At 35.5% G+C, this 21,708-nt stretch overlaps 1 protein-coding gene across 3 annotated transcripts; it reads left to right on the forward strand.

Annotated features, from left to right (window-relative positions):
- The first annotated feature begins 266 nt into the window (after window positions 1-266).
- Window positions 267-17,753, forward strand: LOC125646720 (kelch-like protein 8). Of its 3 annotated transcripts, none has more exons than XM_048873233.2 (5): window positions 267-377; window positions 4,940-5,105; window positions 6,826-7,844; window positions 8,666-8,907; window positions 17,314-17,753. In XM_048873233.2, the coding sequence occupies exons 2-5, from the start codon at window positions 4,977-4,979 to the stop codon at window positions 17,619-17,621; spliced, it is 1,698 nt and encodes a 565-aa protein (XP_048729190.2). In that variant the 5' UTR covers window positions 267-377; window positions 4,940-4,976; the 3' UTR covers window positions 17,622-17,753. The 3 variants fall into 3 exon arrangements, with proteins under 3 accessions (XP_048729190.2, XP_048729189.2, XP_048729191.2); XM_048873232.2 differs by lacking the exon at window positions 17,314-17,753 and adding an exon at window positions 11,738-15,097 and having other exon boundaries at window positions 271-377; XM_048873234.2 differs by lacking the exon at window positions 17,314-17,753 and adding an exon at window positions 14,405-15,097 and having other exon boundaries at window positions 285-377.
- The last annotated feature ends 3,955 nt before the right edge of the window (window positions 17,754-21,708 follow it).

Consider the following 21,708-nt stretch of genomic DNA (forward strand, 5'->3'; position numbering starts at 1 on the left):
TCAAGTTAGACCTAATATAATTTGTGATTTTTAAAAAATCCAATTCCATATTTAAAAAATAAACAAATTATGATTTTATTGCGTTATTATTTTACACATCAATTTTTTTGTTTTGTTTTTTTGTTTAACAAAGTCTTTACAGACCAATTGTTGTATAATAAGAGAAATGGACGCGATAAGCATATTCTTTTCTGGGAGTGCGAAAATACTCCAGTGGTTTTGGCACATGGACGGGAAGAGTCCCAAGCGTGTTTTAGCTTCACCGCAGTTCGGAACGTCGTGGTATTTAGCTGAACTTTAAATGGCGCCGATCATAAAAGAATTTGCAGAGTGAAAAAGTGGACTTGCATTTGCAAACTATACAACGTTACGTACAGGTAATTTATATAGTGATATATTGTAAAGAGAAAACAAATTAAGTTTATACATCGTCAGTAAGTAACAGCATAGACCTTAATCTACGCTATTTTACAAAGCAACATTCAGGTCCAAGACCAATCTCGCAGAGAGTCGTCGAGGCTGGATATTTGGACTGACACCTCTTCCGAATCTCAGACCAGTGTCACACAAAGTGATCCGGGAAATCTTTCATGAACTCCGGCCGCTTGTTGCGATTAAAATGGGTTAAACTGAATTTCTTGTCAGCTTCAACAGGTTGGGAACACTTCCCCAACAGCGAGATATTCTCGCTAAAACGCGGTTATCCCTCTTTAGCGAGAAAGTAAACATGACCATAAACAGGTATTTTGGCGTCTTTATTGACAAATCTTGTGCAATGCTGAATAAGTGCGACACACACTCAGCATGACGCAAATTGTCTCTTTAAAATTTACAACATAGTCAAGAAATTTCATATCAATGTTGCAGCATAAGAGGGAAGAATTCGGAAATCCAGGGGTCGAAATTAACTTTGCAACATGAGCCCTCTTTCGCTAAATGCCTAGTAACGCATCCAAATCATATTTAATGCAGGGAATGAAATGCCAGCCGACGTAACCAGTGCATTGATGATTGTGATGTCATATTTAGCTTTGATGATTTTTCTTTCAAACCAAACAATTATACCAAATTGAAGTGAAGAAGAGGAAGGCTCTAAAGGTAACACGTATGTAAAAGTAAAAAGTCCAAATCGGCAAAAGGATTGATAATCTCTACAGTATATGTTCAATGAAAATTTTGTGAGCTGTACGGGCACCTCCATTTTTTGGTTCAACAGTTATTCGAATTGTAATTTAAATTTAATTCTAGTTTAATTGGAAAATTTAATTATTGTTTTCATTAGTCATATTTCAGAGTTCTTGAAAACTTTTTTTCTTTGTCAGACATTTGGACTGGGAATAATGTCAGCCCGAACAATATCTTATCAGCCTGAACAATTTTGTGGAATTTTAAATAACTGATTTTCTGGAATTAATTTTGCTGCTATGTTTTTTTCTTCTTCTATTTTCTTGTTGGACATATGGACTTATAAGCAGACAATTTATATTGGACATTTTGGGGTTTTTTTTTGACAGCGAAACTGATAAAACCAACACTTTTTAAGAACTTTGGTATTTACTGTTTTCTATTTAATGATTTGCTGAAAACTGTTACAATAATAATTATACAGTTTATTTTGAAGAAATTGGGTGTACAAATTGCACTTCAGAGTCTTGTATTTTTGGCAGTCAAATTTAAAACTCAAATTTAAGTGTTGAAGCAACCACACGTACAGCTCACAGAAATTTCAGTGTTGGTATGTAGAGATTATCTCTTCTTTTGCTGATTTTGACATTTTTCTTTCACATATGTGTTACCTTTAACCTTGCTTCATGGACAGGCCTTTGGCCCGTCCAAGCTATGATCTGATTAATATTAGGCCTTAAATTGGGAAGGAACAAAGATACGTTAGTATGGAAAAATGTGTAATTGTTGCTTCATAGGATATTTTTTGTGCTATATTTATAATTCGTTGGAGGACCTGACATTAGTTTTCTCCCTTCTTTCCCGATCTGGCATTTAAAACTAGATTTTTCTGACATAATGGTCGTATAAAATCTCAGGTTGTTACCTGCTTATAAAGCATATATATATATATATATATATATATATATAATGAGTTTTACTTTGAATTCAGAACATGTCAAAAAGAAGGCATGCTTTATTACTTGGGTAATTTTGTCTTTGGCAATAGGTGCATATAATGGTATGAATAAAATGTAGAAAGTGTAATCTACAATTTGCTTGGGCACTTTCAATGTTCCTTCCCCCAACAGGTTTTAAATATGGAGGATGGGAGGGGGGGGGGGGGGGGGCTATGGTAAACACAGGATACTTGATTGATATATTTTTGAACAACTAGCAATTCAGTCTATTTTAATAAAGACTTGCTATGATTCAGCCCAGTAACAATTCAGTGAAAGATGATAAAACCCAGAAAAGATTTGGACAGGAATATTACTTTTATCAAAAATACTCCTCTTTGGGTTTGTTTTTCCCCAAATATGAAAAAAATACTGAGTTTATATTAAGAAGGAAAACTTTAACCATAGATAGTGATGTACCGATTATCGCCGACTTTCGATTGTCGGTCGCTATAACTAAAACGATGTGAATAATCGATTGTCGTTTTGAAAATCGAAAATCGCTGACATCGGTATTTTTTTAATGATACGAATATTCTTGTTGGGACTTTTAAGTAAAATATAAAAAATGGCTGACGAAGCTGAATTATCCGATAAGATTGAATATTGTTTAACGTCCTTCTTGAGAATCTTTCACTCATATGGAGATGTCACCATTGCCGGTGAAGGGCTGCAAAATTTAGGCCTATGCTCGGTGCTTACAGTCTTTGAGCAGGAAGGGATCTTTATCGCGCCACACCTGCTGTGACACGGGGCCTCGGATTTTGTCTCTTGCAATAAGCAAGGGGTACTGAGGCTGTATTTTAACCCGAATCTCATAAGAACTACAACAAAAGTCAAGATATATATCCCCTAACCCAACAATCTAATTAAAATTAGATCCTATGATCTGTTCATCTGTACTATCGCTATAGTAGAGGAGCGGATCATAGGATCTAATTTTAAAATGTATCCCGGAAAAACAAAATCAAAAGTATAGGGTTATTAACTTCAAATTTCTAATGATTTTATGAATCTAATATTAAAGTAAATTAAATATATTTATGCCATAAATTTGAAATGAATAAAATTCGATTATTTTTCGAATAATTAATCGAAAAGATACATCCGATTAATCCGATAGATTAAATTCTTTTTCCTGATTGCCCATCACTAACCATAGAAACCCTCCCACATGTAGATACTTGTAGAAAACCGTCCCCCACGTAGATATTTGTAGATCCTGTAGTTGTAAAGGTCTTAGGGCCGACTTTTAGTACTGATTGAATTATAGTTGTTTTAGGGAATCAGGGGCATGTTTTACAAAAGAACTTACGACAAACTTTACTAACTGGAATTTTCCAGTTTATTGTAAGATCATTTACTCCAAATGCAAATATTTTTAAAAGAAAATGTTAGAAATTAAGCATCAGGAAAGCAGTGCTCCCACTGGACCAGAATTCCCTTTCGCCACTTTTTCGGGGAGTGGCGCGGCACAAATAATCACATGCTTTACAATTATTTCCATCATATTATATATTATTTTATTCATTACACTTATTTTAGCATTTTAAATCAGTTACATTACTTAATCATATCCAGCTACCATACCTAAACACTTCTTTCTGAAATAATAAGAAGTTGATTTGTTTGATAAATTCTATTATGGAAATCAAAAATCAGATAATAAATCACATAAATATAAACTTCATGATGCTACACCCCTCAGCGAAAACATTGTGTACATTGGCCGAAATGCAGATGTCACAAAACATCAAGCCCAATTTAGAGTCGTATCTCAACCATTCCCTATTAAATTTCCGTTTTTGTATGGAAGATTTTGCAATTTGGACAGAATCCGATGTTTGAGCAGGTGGGGTTGACTGTAAAGCCAAACATAGATATTTTTTAATTTTAGACTGACTAGGGTCAGAAGCTACAAGTTTACTGTCAAAATAGAATGGGGTGCATAGTCTTATGAGATTAGCATTTTTATACTGTTGTGCACCGAACTTCAAAGAAAATTATTTATTATAATTGCTATCTCCATATCAATGGTGACTGACCGCATTGTTTATGAAATATTTGAGCTAAAATCAAACACATCAAAATTAAAATCTTGTAATCAACGAGTTTGGCCCCAAAAACAAACAATTGATGTATATACATTATACACAATAATACGGCCAATTACCGGTCGGTTCTCTGGTTAATGTGGAGTTGATAACACGATAATGAATAAACAATTGACCACAGCAGGGTAAACAGCTGTTGATGTACTTTATTACATAATCACCGACTTTTTTGCAGCCATAAATTACCTGAGGCTGTGACCAGCTCTGTGTGCACTGGAGCGACGCGAGATTTCCGGTCGCACGCGTTGACTGAATAAACAGATTTTGACTGCATAAATGAACAGGCGATAATGTGTCACTGACAAAGGATTAAAAATACAATTTATTGCAAAAAGGGATTTTCGACACTTTCAATTTCTTTTCCCCATTTTTGAAAAAAATTCGCCATTGGCAAAAATGGCGAAGCCTAGCTCGAGCACGGCAGAAAAGTTTTATTCCATTCATTCAAAGTAAAAACTGTGTAATACAATTTAAGACTTTCGACTTTGTCGGGAGTTGTTTCCCCCAGATCCTTTAGTTTAGAATATATCTTTAAAAATAATAGGAGCAACCTATGGCATTTACAGCATTGACTGGGTTTTGCAACTCAAAATTATGCTCTCTACTTACTCATATCATGAGCTAATTACCCTGTAGTTCTGAAACCTACAGAAAAGTGATTCCACAGAGTTTAATCAATGCCTGACTAATACTTTTTTTCAGATTGAATAGATGTACTGATATCACTGGAAATATAACAATGACTACTTACCACAAAATCTACATGAATCATGTGCAGTCTAGTAATCTCCAGTCCCAGCTTTGTGCTATGTGGAAAAAACAGGCGCTGTGTGACGCTGTCATCCGATCAGACAACAGTTTAATCAGGGTGAGTTGCCCTCTTCTTCAGTACGTCTACATGATGTGCATGTATTTTGAAATCAGACAAATTTATATGTGTATCGAGATAAACCCATGTAGAGAGATTGATTGACATTGAAAATCACATTTTTTTATTTGCAAAAAATTATTTACATGTAATTTTGTGAGACTAGCCATTCTCGAAATTTTGTTCTTGTGAATAAACTCTAACATATACATGTAGATCACATCAGTAATAAGTAATGATTTGCAAAAGTTGTGTTTTGTAATTAAATACATCAATGTATCCCTGCAAAAAAAAAGGTCTCATGAAATAAAAGTGATTTGCTGAATTTTAAAATGAAAGCTATGTCAAGTTTCAAGAATCTTAAGTATTAAATAGTATTTTATGGCGATATTTGGTGATAATGGGATTTTGAATAATGAACTGAATTTACTGTCTAGGTATACATACATGATAATGATATTTTATTTTATACATGTAACCATATCAGTGCATTCCACTGTTCTTACCTTATACATACCAAAACCACAGGCCTTCTGAGTGTTTGCGTACCCTGGATGTGTATAGTAAAGAACAGGTCTTCTGAATGTTTGCGTACCCTGGATGTGTATAGTAAAGAACTGGCCTTCTGAATGTCTGTGTATGTGTATAATAAAGAAAAATTTGTCACCCAGTAATGGTGGTTTAAAAAAATGATTAGATAAAGGCATTGTATATACTGCATTTTGTAACTTTCAACTTGCATGTATAACTTACCTATATTGTCTCTAATGATCATTAAGAAAAATTCCAAGTACTTTCAGAGGTATTGGAGATTTTATTTCAATGACTGACCAGAATCGGTGACCTTTTGTTTATGTGTGTGCGTTGTCGTTTCCGGTTGTAGATTGCGTCATCAATTTCGCCGTAGTGTTTGTAAGCATATATAGAGTATGTCTTCAATTTTTTTCCGAAAATGAACTACTAGAAGGAGAATATGCAAATTGATAGAAAGTATACCAAAAGTCTAGAATTCTATACTATGTGATTTTATTCATTGACATTCCTCCTGTATATACGTTTTAACAGTTACAAACTTTTGGCAAACCTATATCAACAATGGTCACCGAAATAGGTGACGTCACCGTTTTAGGAGCACAAAGTGACATGTTTTTTGTTACGAAAATATATTCAATTAACGTACCAATGGAGTTGGAATTTTTGGATGAAAGTAAAGGAATTTAATATACTTTAAAGGTAGGTGTATTATTTATTTATTTAATCCAAGTGATTAATGAAAAAATCGCGGTTTATCACTAAGGTCACCTAAACTGGTCAGTCGACGATATATGGTCAATGGGCTCAAGCTATTAAATGTCATCTGTCAAATTTTAAAATCTCAGAAAGTACTTGGAATTTTTTGATTAAATTTGTGTAAATGTAGATCAATCAAAATGCATTATTATGAAGTGCTCTTATTTCATCCTTGTTCAAAACATCAAAATAGGGTACCCAGGTAGAGGAGTTGCAATCCTTTCTATATGATAAATATCAAGGATGTCCAAATGTTAGGACTTGTGACTGAAGCAATACAGCACGTAGTAAACTAAATACATGTAGTAAACTAAATAGTCTGTGGAAAACTTCAAACGATCAACACTGTCACTAATATTGTCTTAGTTCTCACCCTCATGAACACATGGTATATCATTCAATCATTTATTATTTTCTAAATGTGTTTTAGGCACATCGAGTGGTTTTAGTGGCTTCTTGTCCAATGTTGCAGTCTATGGAGAACTCCACATCAGGTTCACAGTTAGAAATCCGGGTCCCATCTGACATCCAAAGAGAATCCATCATGACATTTCTACAGTATCTTTATGAGGGTTTCCTAATGCTAACAGAGGTAAACTGCAGGCAGGTTGAGAAATTAGCCCGAATGTTACACATGGACAATGTCATCAGCTGCTGTGCAGACTTTAATAAGTGTATGTCATCATCAAGTCCCTATATATATGGACCCACAGATCAGGCTGATTTTAAGCATGTCCGAATCACAAATTTAATGAAAGTGAAGGATTTTTCACAGAAACGTTCCCAGTCCTTGGAAAATTCAGGCAATGTTCATTCCAAGAAACAGCGACTGTCATCGTTTGGAACCACTGAATCCTTTGATCACGCCAGTAGTGACAGCTGTACAGATCAGCCAGAGACATGGCTTGAGGATACTCAGTTACAAAATGACAGTAGAAGAGAGGGAATTGAGCTATTCCAAGCCCCGCTTATAGGGAAACCTGGGCCCAGGTTTATCTCCCCACAAACTGTTTCTCTATCTCTCACCACACAGTCTAACACCTCCACAGATAAGAGAGTGATCGACATTACCAAACCCCAAAAGAAAATCTCCCCCTCTTTTAAGTCATCTACTTCAACGAGTGAAACCGGTCTTGTTGACCTGTCCAATGTTTCTTCCTTCTCCATGCCTAGTATTTCAGAGCTACGTTCTTTTCAGACTGGGGATGTGGATTCTAATCCTGATGAAGCAGTAGAAACATTACCAAATGAACCTTTTCCGGTAGCTATAATGGAAGTGCCTCAGTCCACAGACTCTGTGTCACATGGTGCTTCTGATTCTAGTACCACATGTGCTACCAGTAGAGGGAGAAATAATGAGCCATCCTCAGGTCAAAGTTCATCTATGCAAAAGATGACATTACAACAACAGACAGATTCTCATAGGAAATCTAAAGAAAAACAAAAAAGGTACTTACTTTTTCATGCATACCCAAACACACCATCAGTGTAGAGTTGCTGTTACCACTGTTGTTGATGTTTTGTAGTTAAACACTCAATCCTCCCAGCTCTAATATCCAAAAAAGTCAACTAAAAATTCTATATGCTTCAAATGTCAATGTTCTTCTTGTCCTATTTATAAACCAGGGGCTGGAAGGTCCACTATAGATTGTGTACAAGTAACTGGATCTGTACTGATTACCTGTGCAGTCTTAGATGACTAAATATGTAGTCACCCCATGTTTTGTTTGGGACAGTATTACATTTTTCAATACTTGCACAATCATTCTGGCAGGCACGTCATCATTCAATTTGACATACAAGTCTACAACCATTGAATAAAAAGTGTCATATGAAAATACATGTACAAATGCTGCATAAGGATTGAATATACAATTTGTTTAAACAGTAAAACACACTTATCATGAAGTGCTAGGTATGAACTATTTCTATTCCTTATAAACATAATTCATTATAGATCCAATTAGTTCATAATATGTTTTAAAATCTATTGGAAATGAAAGGCTCTTCGCAACAAGCGTTACTTATTATAAGCATGTTCATGGTAAGGTTCAGTATTTTACTTTATTATAGGGGATGAATAGGAAAGTGGGGTAATGTCTGCATAACAGACTTTATGCATAAAATCATAGGCATTATTTATTTATCCTTAAAGCAAACAACCTTGACATTTATTGCAGAAATATAAATCACCTGTGATAATACTGAATGTAAGGCCAATGCCATTCAGACTTGGTATATATATGTTAATTAATCAATCTTAATTGCAGTCTAGATGTCAGTGCTACAAGTTCTGTCAGGAGTCCTGGAGATGACATCAGCATAATTAAAGTGGAGCCTGAAGACGTGTCTTTCCCAGACCAGCAATACACAAATCCCGGGGCTCCTGAGTATCCCAAGTGGAATGAAGGGCAGATAAATCCAGCAGGTTGGTCACAGAGTGGCATTTCTGTATCTACAGAGGAGAGCCTACCACCAGGAGAAATGTCCCCCAGACAGATGAACGTAACAGGTATGTTTTGATATAATGATCTTTTTAGCTCACCTGAGCCAAAGGTTCAAGTGAGCTTTTCTGATCAAAATTTGACTGTCAGCGTCGGCGTTGTAAACTTCTCACATTTTCATCTTCTTCTCCAGAACCACTGGGTCAATTTCAACCAAATTCAGCCAAAAGTATCCTTGGGTAAAGGGCTTTCAAGTTTGTTCAAATGAAGGGCCATGCCCCCTTCAAAGGGAAGATAATCACAAAAATGCAAAGTTAGGGTAGGGTCATTTAAAATTCTTAAGAACCACTTGGCCAGAGGAGCTGACATTTACATGAAAGCTTCCTGATATAGTGCAGATTCAAGTTTGTTCAAATCATGGCCTCCGGGGGTAGGATTGGGCCACAATAGGGGATCAGAGTTTTACATAGCAATATATAGGGAAAATTTTTAAAAATCTTCTTCTCAAGAACCAATTGGCCAGAAGAGCTAAAATTTACATGAAAGCTTCCTGACAAAGTGCAAATTTAAGTTTGTTCAAATCATGGCCCCCAGGAGTAGGTTGGGGTCACAATTGGGGATCAAAGTTTTACATGGGAATAGAGAAATCTTTAAAAATCTTCTTCTCAAGAAGCAATGGGCCAGAAGAGCTGAGATTTACATGAAAGCTTCCTGACATAGTGCAGATTAGGGGTGAAACGATCCAGTACCTTCTCGATTCGATTCGATTTTTGATACTTTAGTCTTGATTCGATGATTTTCGATTCGATACAATAGCAAGTTCCAAATTCTTTATAATGCTTAGATTTTTTTTATGTTTATTGTATTTATTGTTCTCTGCAGAGAAATTCTACATAATATAAAAGCGTTTAACATAAAGCAACACTCTTATCACTTGTCCTAAAGCCGAACTGTCACCATACCCAGGATTTATACATTGGGGTGCATTTTTCAACCCGACTGTGTCCATTTTGGTACAGCAAAGTTTACTCATATGTTGATTGGGCAATTTTCAATTCCATTGGCCAATCAGAAACCGTGTTATCAAAAACAATGTATGCTATGATTCTAGAACCATATCGAACCGAAACAGACCCGGAATAAATCGAACATCGAATCGAGACCTCTACATCGCGATTTGGCCGCATCGCGATGCTTCGTTTCACCCCCTAGTGCAGATTCAAGTTTGTTCAAATCATGGCCTGCGGGGATAGGTTGGGGTCACAATAGGGGATCAAAGTTTTAAAAAGAATTATATAAAGAAAATCTTTAAAAATCTTCTCAAGAATCATTGGGCCAAAAAAGTTGACATTTACATAAAAGCTTTCTGACATAGTGCAGATTTGTTTCACCCCTAGTGCAGATTCAAGTTTGTAAAAATCATGACCTCCAGGGGTAGGTTGGGACCACAATAGGGACTAAGGTTTCACATGCAAATATATATGGAAAGTCTTCAGATAAGGGCAAGGTGACTCTGGTGAGCGATGTGGCCCATGGGCCTCTTGTTTTAAAAAGTCCTGGTGTCGGTTTTACAAAACAACTTACTACAAAGTCAGAAGTCTTAAATTTATCACACAGTTATTACTTTGAATGAATGAAAGTAAAACTTTTCTGAGGCTTAAGTTTCAACATTTAAAAAAAAATTGCATTTGGAGTGAATGATCTTACAATAAACTGAAAAATTCCAGTATCATACAGGGATTTATCCAGCTTTTATATCTTATTCCCCATTTCATAGTTAAGGGGAATTTTTGACAAAGCAGTCATGAGCTTCCTCCAGGGGAGGGGAGGGGAGGGGAGGGGAGGGGGAGAATATCAGATCATATTATTTAAAAATAGGCACATCAGTTGATTGATTACTGATCCTTGTCTATATTGCAAGACTATGTTAATTATAGAAAAATATTTAGAATATATATGTATAAAATGATTTTTGTTAAAATTCCTATACACTTTCATGTAGTTTCTACATTTCAAGAGGTATGTTTACCTGTGGAAGGGGAAATATTCATTTGTTGTCAAAGGGGGAAAGGTACCCTTTACCGGTAATAAATAGAATCTTAATAAATCCCTGGTATGTAAAGTTGATCGTAAGTCATAAGTCTTTTGCAAAATATGCCCGTCTTCCAAATGGGTGATGCATCCAATGTGCTACAAAAATATGTTCATGATCTGACAAGGAAGTATTTGTATAAAACTAATAACTAAAGCAAATCTGGTATGACATGTATGGTCATTTTTGAAACTCGTGTGACTGAGTGAAATTTTTATCACAAAAAGTTGGGAACATTCTGTTTGAAATATGTTCAGTTGATTTAGAAAAGTAAATATGTGATTTTTATTTTGATATTTACATGTGTGTATATTCCTCTAGTTTGTCATAATTATGGATATAAATGAATATGGGATGTGAAATTTTTATTGTTTTATATTATCAACCAGAATTTACCACATTCCCACATTCTTTTTATTGTCTGTGAATCAGTTATGTAGATGCTGAAACATTAATATTTGTATATTTACTAACTATCATTATCCAATTCTACTATTCATATTGTTTACACAGACATGTAGCATTCAGGTACATATGAATAATTAGTATTGTAAATTTCTTATGTACTTTGAATGCACCTCAGTTAAATGCTTCTTTATTTCGTATGATATTTGTCAAGTTTATAGTAGATTTTAAAAGGTCCTGAATGATGTTTTTTTAAATGAGGTCCTTTCTACAGATTTCTTATCTTCAACCTTTGAAAATTAACCATAAACTACAATAATTTGGAATCAGCTAAGAAAGTGGGATCGTTTAGGCATTCGTAGACCTTGGCCAAACTGAGGATTGTATTTGATTTTATTCAGATGAGGGCTGCAGAAGGAATTCTGGGGCTATTTCAGAGAATGGGAGCAGTGGAGAGATATCTTCTCAGGATCTCGACAGTCTGAGACAGCGCCATCTTGGCACTTCAGACATTTTATTCAGCCCTCCTCCTCCTTTGCCCGCCGGATTTGGCCATAGAGAGTTTGCTTTTCATCCATCCATGTTTACAGATCCATTGACAATGAATTTGAAAGACGTCTCTACGGAAATCATAACCTGTTTAATATGCCATAAAGTTTTTAGCACCAAAAGTGGACAGAAATTGCACATGGATAGATTTCATCCTGATCCCAGGAAAAGCAATTTTCAGAAGTTCCCTAAGTGCAAGATATGTGGCAAACAGATGGCAAGCAAGTATGCTCTGACAATACATGAAATTAAGCATACAGGACAGAGGGCCTTTAAGTGTGAGCTCTGTGGCAGCACGTTCGGTTACAAGAGTGTTCTCAAAAAGCATATGGAAGTGTGTTCTCAAAAATGAACTCAAAAAATTTGTATGAGACGGGAACTGTGAAAATGTCTACCAATCTCAAAATGCATGCACTGTAATGTTCAATGTTGTTGACAACTTTGACAGGTTTAATCTATAGTAGACTAGATATATACTATGAATTAGGATTGTTCAGATTTTATTTGGATATCTCAGAGATGTTTAAGTCCTGGTTTGAGTGGTTTATTTGCTATCTGTAAAACAGTTGCAATATTATTACTTATTTAATTGCCAGTGTCATTTTCATGGATACTTGAAAATGTCGATTTTTGATAAAATTGCATTCGTTACTGGTATGTGGGTGTTGTATGAATGTACGTATATGTACGTATATGAGTTTTGATTTATTGTGAAAACTTAGTGCATGTTCCTCTCGCTGTACAAACCATCCTAAATAACAAATACTACCTCATAAATTTTATGTCAGTAGAATAAAAGGATGCTCCAATCCATTCAAGCTGTGGTTTAAAACAGTGATCCTGGGATTCTGAGCTTTCTGATAAAAGTTTGTCCATTTTCCCACCATTCTTGTTGTAAACTGTTAACTTTTCACATTTTCATCTTCTTTTCAAGAACCACTGGGCCAATTTCAAACAAACTTGGCACATAGCATCCTTTAGAGAAGGGCATTAAAGTTTGTGTAAATGAAAGGGACCATACTTCCTTCCAAAGAGTGTTTTAAAACCTGCAGGTCAAGAAAGCCATGGCTTGCTTATAAGCTTCCATATATAATGAAGGTTCAAATTGGCTCACATCATGTACCCCAGAATGAGGTCAGGGGACCACAATTATGGGGGTGAGGGGTGGGGTGGGGGTGGGAGCAGATGGGAATTTTTTTTAAAATCTTTTATTTGTAGTCAATCATTGATATACAAGCATATACATTGAAGGTTGAAGGTTACACACACTATGACCATTCAGGTCTTGTTGGGGCTACAAAAGGAGTTATGAAATTTTACATATGAGTTATAAGAAAATTCTTTATAAAATTTCTCAATAAATACAGAGGTACAGTTGATCAAAATAATATTCAAGCATTGTTATGTAGTTTACATTCATGTTTGTTCATACATGTTGGGGGCCACGATAGGGGGAGGGGTGTTCAACATTTTACCTAGAAATATATTGGGAAATCCATTGAAAATCATCTCAACAAGAACCACAAAGACATAATAAGTCAAACTGATATGCAGGAGACTATAACATATATTTGTTTACACTGTGCTCTGCCTGGCTAGGACATTGATATTCAACGATTGGGGCACGACTGAAATTTAATGTTTTATGTTGGAAATGCAGGTATTCAGGTGAGCAATGTGACCCATGGATAAACCCTTCTGTGGATCAGTTATGTTTTTTCTATTGATTCTGTTTTCAAATCCTTGTTAGAGATTCTGTATATTCTATATGTTTTTGATGTCCCCTATTGTGTTATATTAAAAATGAAATAAAGTGCAGGTCTTTGTACAATTTATTAGACACTGCAATGTGTTTACCCAAGGTAACGGAGATACATGTAGTTTATTTAAAATACTCTTTTATGCTTCTAGTAAGTTTATTTGAAATGCTCTTTTATGCTTCTAGTAAGTTTATTTGAAATGCTCTTTTATGCTTCTAGTAAAATTGTTGCCGTCCACATGTAATACTTTGAACCTAAGATTAGGGATGTTGATAGTGGTTTATGATAACAATATCTTCAAGTCTTGTATATCCAACATGAAAAGGCCAAAATTTGAATATTGTTTTTGGCTCGTGAATCACCAATTTGACCTTTTGTGACTCAGGATAGGTAGGTAGGTATGAATGATGTGGTTTTATGCAGATTTCATATTGATAGATGCGTTATTGAAAAGGAAAACTTCTAGTGAACTTTTTCGAAAAAAGAAACACCAACAGTTTCCATACTTTGAGATAAAGAGAAGAAATCTTATGAGAAATTATTGTTTTTTTCTAATTAAGTGGGGGACTTGATACAAAATTTTGATATAGACCATTAAGGTAATGTTACTGTTTTTTATGTGGGCAGGTGGAAACCTTGTAACATGGACACAAAATGTAAATGTAGTAATCGTGTACTAGTAGTTTTATAACCTAATCAACCATTTTGTAAATCAAAAGAGGAAACGTTGAAAGAAGTAATTGTAGATGTACTTTTCAGAGGCAGCTAGCAGGCCCCGACTACTGCCAGGAGCCCTCCCAGACAGTGTAAATCATACAGCCGTCGCCAAATACATCGACAGTCGAGGCATGGTACATAGACTGGTCTCCAGCGCTCCCCGCAGATGTCTTCGGTGTGCTCACTGTAAAGCAGAGAACAATAAGTTTCCGTCGGGAAGTTACACCAGAAAGTCATACTACAAGTGTTCTATATGTGAAGTGCCCTTGTGCAGAACAGAAGTGCTGGATTGCTTTTTTAAATTCCATAGTATTGTGGACAAATTGTTGAAACAGTGATCAAACTTTCATTTTGAAAATAATTTTTTCTTCTTCATTTTTTGGAAGAAATTTGTATATTGTAGACTTGTATTCAATTTTTTGTGTGGATAGTTTAAAATCAAGTCGAAGAAATGACCATACATTGATTGCTTAAATCTTCATGACACACTGCTACATACATTGTAGTAGTCAAATCAATTTCAGTCAACTGATTGAGTCATTTGAGCTGTGAATTGTTGGCTGTTATGATAAGAATAAACAATGTGATTCCACGGTGAATTTATATTTCTCCTTGTGGGTGAATATGCTGGTCAGTCAAAGATAATTGACCAATTGATTTGAATTTACAACTTTGTGAAGTTTTGTAAAGTTTGACACTTTGCATGAATAATATTATTAAACTGAACATACAGCACATTCGTATTTGGAGTAGTGTTTTTTTTCATTTGTAATTAGTTTTAAAATATTTTTTAAAACCATGCACACTTTTACATAGTAGCAAAGTATGCCATCTTTTCGAGCCAAGGTTTATTCATAATTAGTTTTTCATGTGGTAGGGGTTACAAAGAACGTGAGAATATAAGCTGTAAAACCTATGCTGATAAATTTTCATTTTTGAAAATGGTTGAGGAGTAGAACTGCAACACTTCTAGTGGGCAGACATTAGTGCTTCATGAAATATATTCCGGCGTGAACCGTTGCAGTTCATGTATTTGCAAAAAAGAAATTTATTTTTATATAAATTTAAATTTCACTTTCATTTCTGTCGGAATTCCTAGCGTTAAAATTGACGTCCTATATCTATTAGTATCGAGATTCATACGCACATTGTTCACAACTGTATTACATTCGTAAGAAAATGGCTATCGTTACAGCTGGTAAAGATATTAAAAGCAAAACATTGGAAATGTGAATATTGTAAAGTGCAGATGTATAACAGATTGTAGTAACTAGGGACAGATGTATAACAGATTGTAGTAACTAGTGACAGATGTATAACAGATTGTAGTAACTAAGGACAGATGTATAACAGATTGTAGTAACTAAGGACAGATGTATAACAGATTGTAGTAACTAGGGACAGATGTATAACAGATTGTAGTAACTAGGGACAGATGTATAACAGATTGTAGTAACTAGGGACAGATGTATAACAGATTGTAGTAACTAGGGACAGATGTATAACAGATTGTAGTAACTAAGGACAGATGTATAACAGATTGTAGTAACTAGGGACAGATGTATAACAGATTGTAGTAACTAAGGACAGATGTATAACAGATTGTAGTAACTAGGGACAGATGTATAACAGATTGTAGTAACTAAGGACAGATGTATAACAGATTGTAGTAACTAGGGACAGATGTATAACAGATTGTAGTAACTAGGGATAGATGTATAATAGATTGTAGTAACTACACTGTAGGGACAGATGTATAACAGATTGTAGTAACTAGTGATAGATGTATAACAGATTGTAGTAACTACACTGTAGGGACAGATGTATAACAGATTGTAGTAACTAGGGACAGATGTATAACAGATTGTAGTAACTAGGGACAGATGTATAACAGATTGTAGTAACTAGGGACAGATGTATAACAGATTGTAGTAACTAAGGACAGATGTATAACAGATTGTAGTAACTAGGGACAGATGTATAACAGATTGTAGTAACTAGGGACAGATGTATAACAGATTGTAGTAACTAAGGACAGATGTATAACAGATTGTAGTAACTAGGGACAGATGTATAACAGATTGTAGTAACTAAGGACAGATGTATAACAGATTGTAGTAACTAGGGACAGATGTATAACAGATTGTAGTAACTAGGGACAGATGTATAACAGATTGTAGTAACTAAGGACAGATGTATAACAGATTGTAGTAACTAAGGACAGATGTATAACAGATTGTAGTAACTAGGGACAGATGTATAACAGATTGTAGTAACTAGGGACAGATGTATAACAGATTGTAGTAACTAGGGATAGATGTATAATAGATTGTAGTAACTACACTGTAGGGACAGATGTATAACAGATTGTAGTAACTAGGGACAGATGTATAACAGATTGTAGTAACTACACTGTAGGGACAGATGTATAACAGATTGTAGTAACTAGGGATAGATGTATAACAGATTGTAGTAACTAGGGACACCTCTTGTGTACCTGTAAATGATGGACAAATTTCTGTATAAGGTTCTTTGAAAAATGGCAAGATTGGGATAAGCTGAAACTGGTGCGATACACAAGAACAAGGTGCTCTATATGGTAGTTATTCCTTGATATCATTTACCGTACTGCTTTACAATGAATATAGGCATTGCTATCGCATGGCTGTATACTTACCGAAACTGATAGGCTGACCCTCGCTCGTGCAAAGTTGTGAGAGTCTGGGGAAAGCGAGACAAATTATCACATATTCGTCAAATAGCACAGAGGATTCTGCTCAATCGTCAGGACCGTTTAAAAAAAAATCATTCGTGATCTGTATACATATATGTTTGTAATATCAATTTGATTCCATCACGGAACACAACTAGTGACCCCAAAACGCATTGTATTTTATACTTAAAGGTGTGCTAAAGCGGTTAGAAACAACTATTGAATTTATCATTTTCAGATGTAAGCAGATACCCAAACTTTCAAGTCGGAAAGGAAGGATCCATAGTAAGGGCTTACAACCCAAGATGTATAGCAACCTACACGGACCCGGGGGGCACGGAACACCGACTTATCTCCAACCACGGCAAGTGTCACGTGTGTCATTGCTGCAAATTTGAAAACATAAAGTTTGCCTCTGGCGAGTTCAGGAAATCTTATTACAAGTGCTCCGTCTGTGATGTGGCATTGTGTAGGACCTATGTCCGGGAGTGTTTCTTCAAATACCACAAGATGGTATTCAAAACGTTAGAAACTAATCCATTGTGATTAGACGCGCACCAAGGCTCAAGATATTTCAACTCGTGCTTAACAAAGATCCGCAATCGGTACTCATCTATAATGTACATATGTATTTTGTGTTATATAAAGTGGGTATAAAATATTAAATGTTTTATGGAATCGTTTTGTTTACTACATTTACTATATATTGTTTTCGTTTGTACATTCATTTTGATAAAATGACCAGATTAGTATGCACTTATCCATACCATTGTACCTAATCTGTTTGCCTGAACGGTCATTGATTTATAATAATCAGAAACGTTCATAAGAGTTTTCTCTTTTAAAACTGCAAGAAGAGAATGCATTAAGATAGGTGGAAATCAAAACTTTAGGTGGAAATTAAAAGCTTTAGGGTCCACAGATGTTCTTGCAAGCTAGTGGGGCGTGTTAAAACATACGATCATTTACACTCTAGTCAATGTGTTTTCTGTGTTCCTACACGAAAACAATTATAGTAGTCTTTGTCAGAAAGTTTTAAAACGGCTATATCACAAGTGTTGATAATAAATCTTTAATTATAAAATAATATGACATTTCCTAGTATTTTGTTCAAATGTATGATTGTTCAACGTCCTTTCGAGAATGTTTCACTCATATTGAGATGTCACCAGCTGTAGGAGCTCGGGATGGTAGCAAGAAGAATTCTTTCACATTGCACCGACTGCCCCGACACGGGACCTGCGTTTATAAGGTTGTATCCGAAAGACCCACGATTCCCACTTCTAAATGCTGAGCGTTTGGAGAAGGAGAAATCTATGGCGCGCCAAATTAACATAAATTAACATAAACGTAGGTGATTTAAGATATCATTAATTACTAGAAGATAATATCATTAATTCAATTATTGTGCGCAATAATCTCACTAATATTGCTCTCGTAAGTTGAATAGATTTGAATTGATGCGCGCATCAAGTCATTTAAAGAGAGCAATAATTCAATTGATTGATTGTTTTGCTGTTTTCCGCCACACTCAACAATTTTTCAGTTATCTGGTGGCACCCAGTTTTTTTTATTGAAGGAAGAGAGGTCCCAGATACAATGTAACTGGAAAGAGACCACCAACCTTCCGAGAGTATACTGGGAAACTTTCTCACTTACCGGCGCGAGCAGGATCAGATGTGGATGTGTTAAATTGAAGATATCGCTTATTCAATAATTCTCTCTCTCTCTCTCTCTCTCTCTCTCTCTCTCTCTCTCTCTCTCTCTCTCCAAAAGATTTACTACGGGCATCAATTGATGATATTAATTCAAGTGAAAAGGGCGATAATCAGTTATTGCGCGCATCAATTGAATTTTTGCTATCTTCAACTGAATAGCGCGCATCAATTCAGTTATTGATATCATCAATTTATTTGCAGACAGTAACAATTCAATTAATTATAACGTGCATCAATTCAGCAGAATAATTTATTTTATCAACAATTCAACGAATGCGCGCAATAATATAGATTGGAAGATATTAATTATTTGAAGAGATCTTTGATTGAATTGTTGCATGCATCAAATGAACTGTGAGTGTATGTTAATTTGGCGCTCCATGGTAATTGCTACCTAGTTTTACGTCTTGGATTTGACGAGGTCATGGAATGAAGGGGGGGGGGGTCGAATTCCGGGGGACGAAGCGAACGCTTTAAACACTGAGACAAAGCGACTGGTACAGATTAATGGTTTACAGCTGATGACGGTGAGTTCTACAAGTTTAAGGTTGATTTACACTCTCTTTGAAAACATCATTTGACCTTAAACATCAAGTTGGACGCAACCCGCGCATCTTCATTACACCGCTTTCGTTATGTTTTGAAATTTGAGTTGTGAATTATTACAAGACATACGACGTAAATTATAGCTGTTCCAAAGGGGAGACGATTTTCAAGAGCGTTTTAGGATCGCATTCCATGGACACCATTTTTAATAGCTTGTAAATCACAAGAGCCAGGATCACTATGTTATTACCACAGAAATAAATTAATTCTTTTTGGGAATTCCTAGCGAGTATAGTCCATGTATGTAAAGCATACTTTTAATATATACTACTACTTAAGTTAATGTCATTTGGCAAAGTCGTAGTGCCCGTCTCCATTTAAGCAATATCTACCTAAAAACTGAACAAGATTAGTCATTTGGTCATCATAAAATGGCAGTTGGAAACAATTAGTGTATATCTATATGTACATTGTATATATGAGGAATGAGATGACAACCGGACAGTGCTTTATAGACAACACAATTCTGTAAAGGATATAAGCCTCAAACTGTCTGTAGAGCCGAGATCAGTTCTTTCTCTCACAGAATGGACAATTTGAGGCTTATATCCTACTTTTAAAACATTTTTGTTATGCAATCCTTTGTCTTTTTAGGCTTTAATATAGAAGAAAGTCCACTTGTAGTGAAAAGGTTACCTGTAGGTGTCCAATAAGTTGACAATTGTTGTCCATTATTTTTAAGAATGAACAGATTCTTAAAAATAATGGACAGTAATTGTCAACTTCAATGCCCTCAAAAGTGCATACACTGATGAAAGCCTTTATATGAATATAATACATTGTATATGTATTAACAATAAAAATAATATGACCAATTTGGGCCCATCCTAGAGTCAAAACCTTGGGGTTGTGAAATTCGCAATTTTTTGTACATCCTTTTCTGCTTTTCCTAAATATGCATTTAGTTTTTATACTGTATCAGCAAACTTAAAGAAGTCATTTGGCTCCACCCTGAAACCAAACCTTTACTTCTTAGGATCATGAAATTTACAATTCTGGTAAACGACTACCTACTCCTTCTAAATATCTATTTAGTATCAATAGCATTAAAGCAGGTATCATTTGCATGTTTGACACATATACACTATATATACTAAGTTTGGTCCCGCCCTGGAATCAGAACCTCTACCTAAGGGATCATCATGAAATTCACAATTTTGGTGAAGGCCTTTCCTGCTCTACATCACCATTCATTCACAAGTCTGGTAGAGACCTTCCTGCTCTATATCACTATGCATTTGATTTTTAGCTCACCTGAGCTTTTCTGATCGCCTGTTGTCCATCTGTCTGTAAACTTGTTACATTTTCGACTTCTTCTCCAGAACCACTGGGCCAATTTCAACCAAACTTGACCAAACGCATTCTTTGGTGAAGGACTTTCAAATTTGTTCAAATGAAGGCCATGTCTCTTTCAAAGGGGAGATAATCACAAAAATGAAAAAATAGGGTGGGTCATTTAAAAATCTTCTTCTCAAGAACCAATGGACCAGAAAAGCTGAAATTTACATGAAAGCTTCCTGACATAGTGCAGATTCAAGTTCTTCAAATCATGGCCTCCGGGGGTTGGATGGGGCCACAATAGGGGATCAAAGTTTTACATGCAAATATATAGGAAAATCTTTAAATATGAGCCAAGGTGACCCAGGTGAGCGATGTGGCTCATGGGCCTCTTGCTTCTTAAAGATATGCAGTTGTAAAGAAGAATATTTTGAAAATTTGTCAATTTTTGGTATTTTTGCCTCGCCCCCTCAGGCCCAAGGGGTGCAGGAGTCTTAAATTTACAATTTATGCCCCCCCCCCTTGTCCCAAAGATTCTTCATACCTTTGAAAAGAATTGGAATTGTAGTTATCAAGACGTTAAAAATGTTCAATTGTTAATGCACGACGGACGACGACAACCAATTGCCAATAAGTCACCTGAGTTTATTCAGATGGCCTAATAATTTAGTAACGCTGCCTTCTCAGACCTTGTCCAGGGTTTTTGTATTGACGGCAATGTCTTACTGATTTAACGGACCTCTATAACTTGATACACTACGAATTTGCCAAATGACACTTACTTTAGTGAATGATGAAATCATGTTTTACAGACATGCTGGGAACTCCCACTAATAGAAGAATTTATCTATTAACACAACGAGATTGGCCGCTGTAATTTACATGTTATTAGCAATGGTGTCCATGGAATGCCGTCTTAAAACCCTCTTGAAAATGGAACAGTTATAATTTACGTCGTATATCTTGTAATAAATTGTCAATGTGTGAGGAATGGTTGTATCCTACGTCATACTTCCATAGAGTGGTTGTAT

The sequence above is a fragment of the Ostrea edulis genome, chromosome 6 (genome assembly GCF_947568905.1).
Source record: "Ostrea edulis chromosome 6, xbOstEdul1.1, whole genome shotgun sequence".
NCBI classification, from domain to species: Eukaryota; Metazoa; Mollusca; class Bivalvia; order Ostreida; family Ostreidae; genus Ostrea; species Ostrea edulis.

Coding starts and splice junctions, on each gene's coding strand:
- LOC125646720 (XM_048873232.2), top strand. CDS start 4,977: ATGACTACTTACCACAAAATCTACATGAATCATGTGCAGTCTAGTAAT. Junction 5,106..6,825: donor CAGACAACAGTTTAATCAGG/GTGAGTTGCCCT, acceptor AATGTGTTTTAG/GCACATCGAGTGGTTTTAGT. Junction 7,845..8,665: donor TCTAAAGAAAAACAAAAAAG/GTACTTACTTTT, acceptor TCTTAATTGCAG/TCTAGATGTCAGTGCTACAA.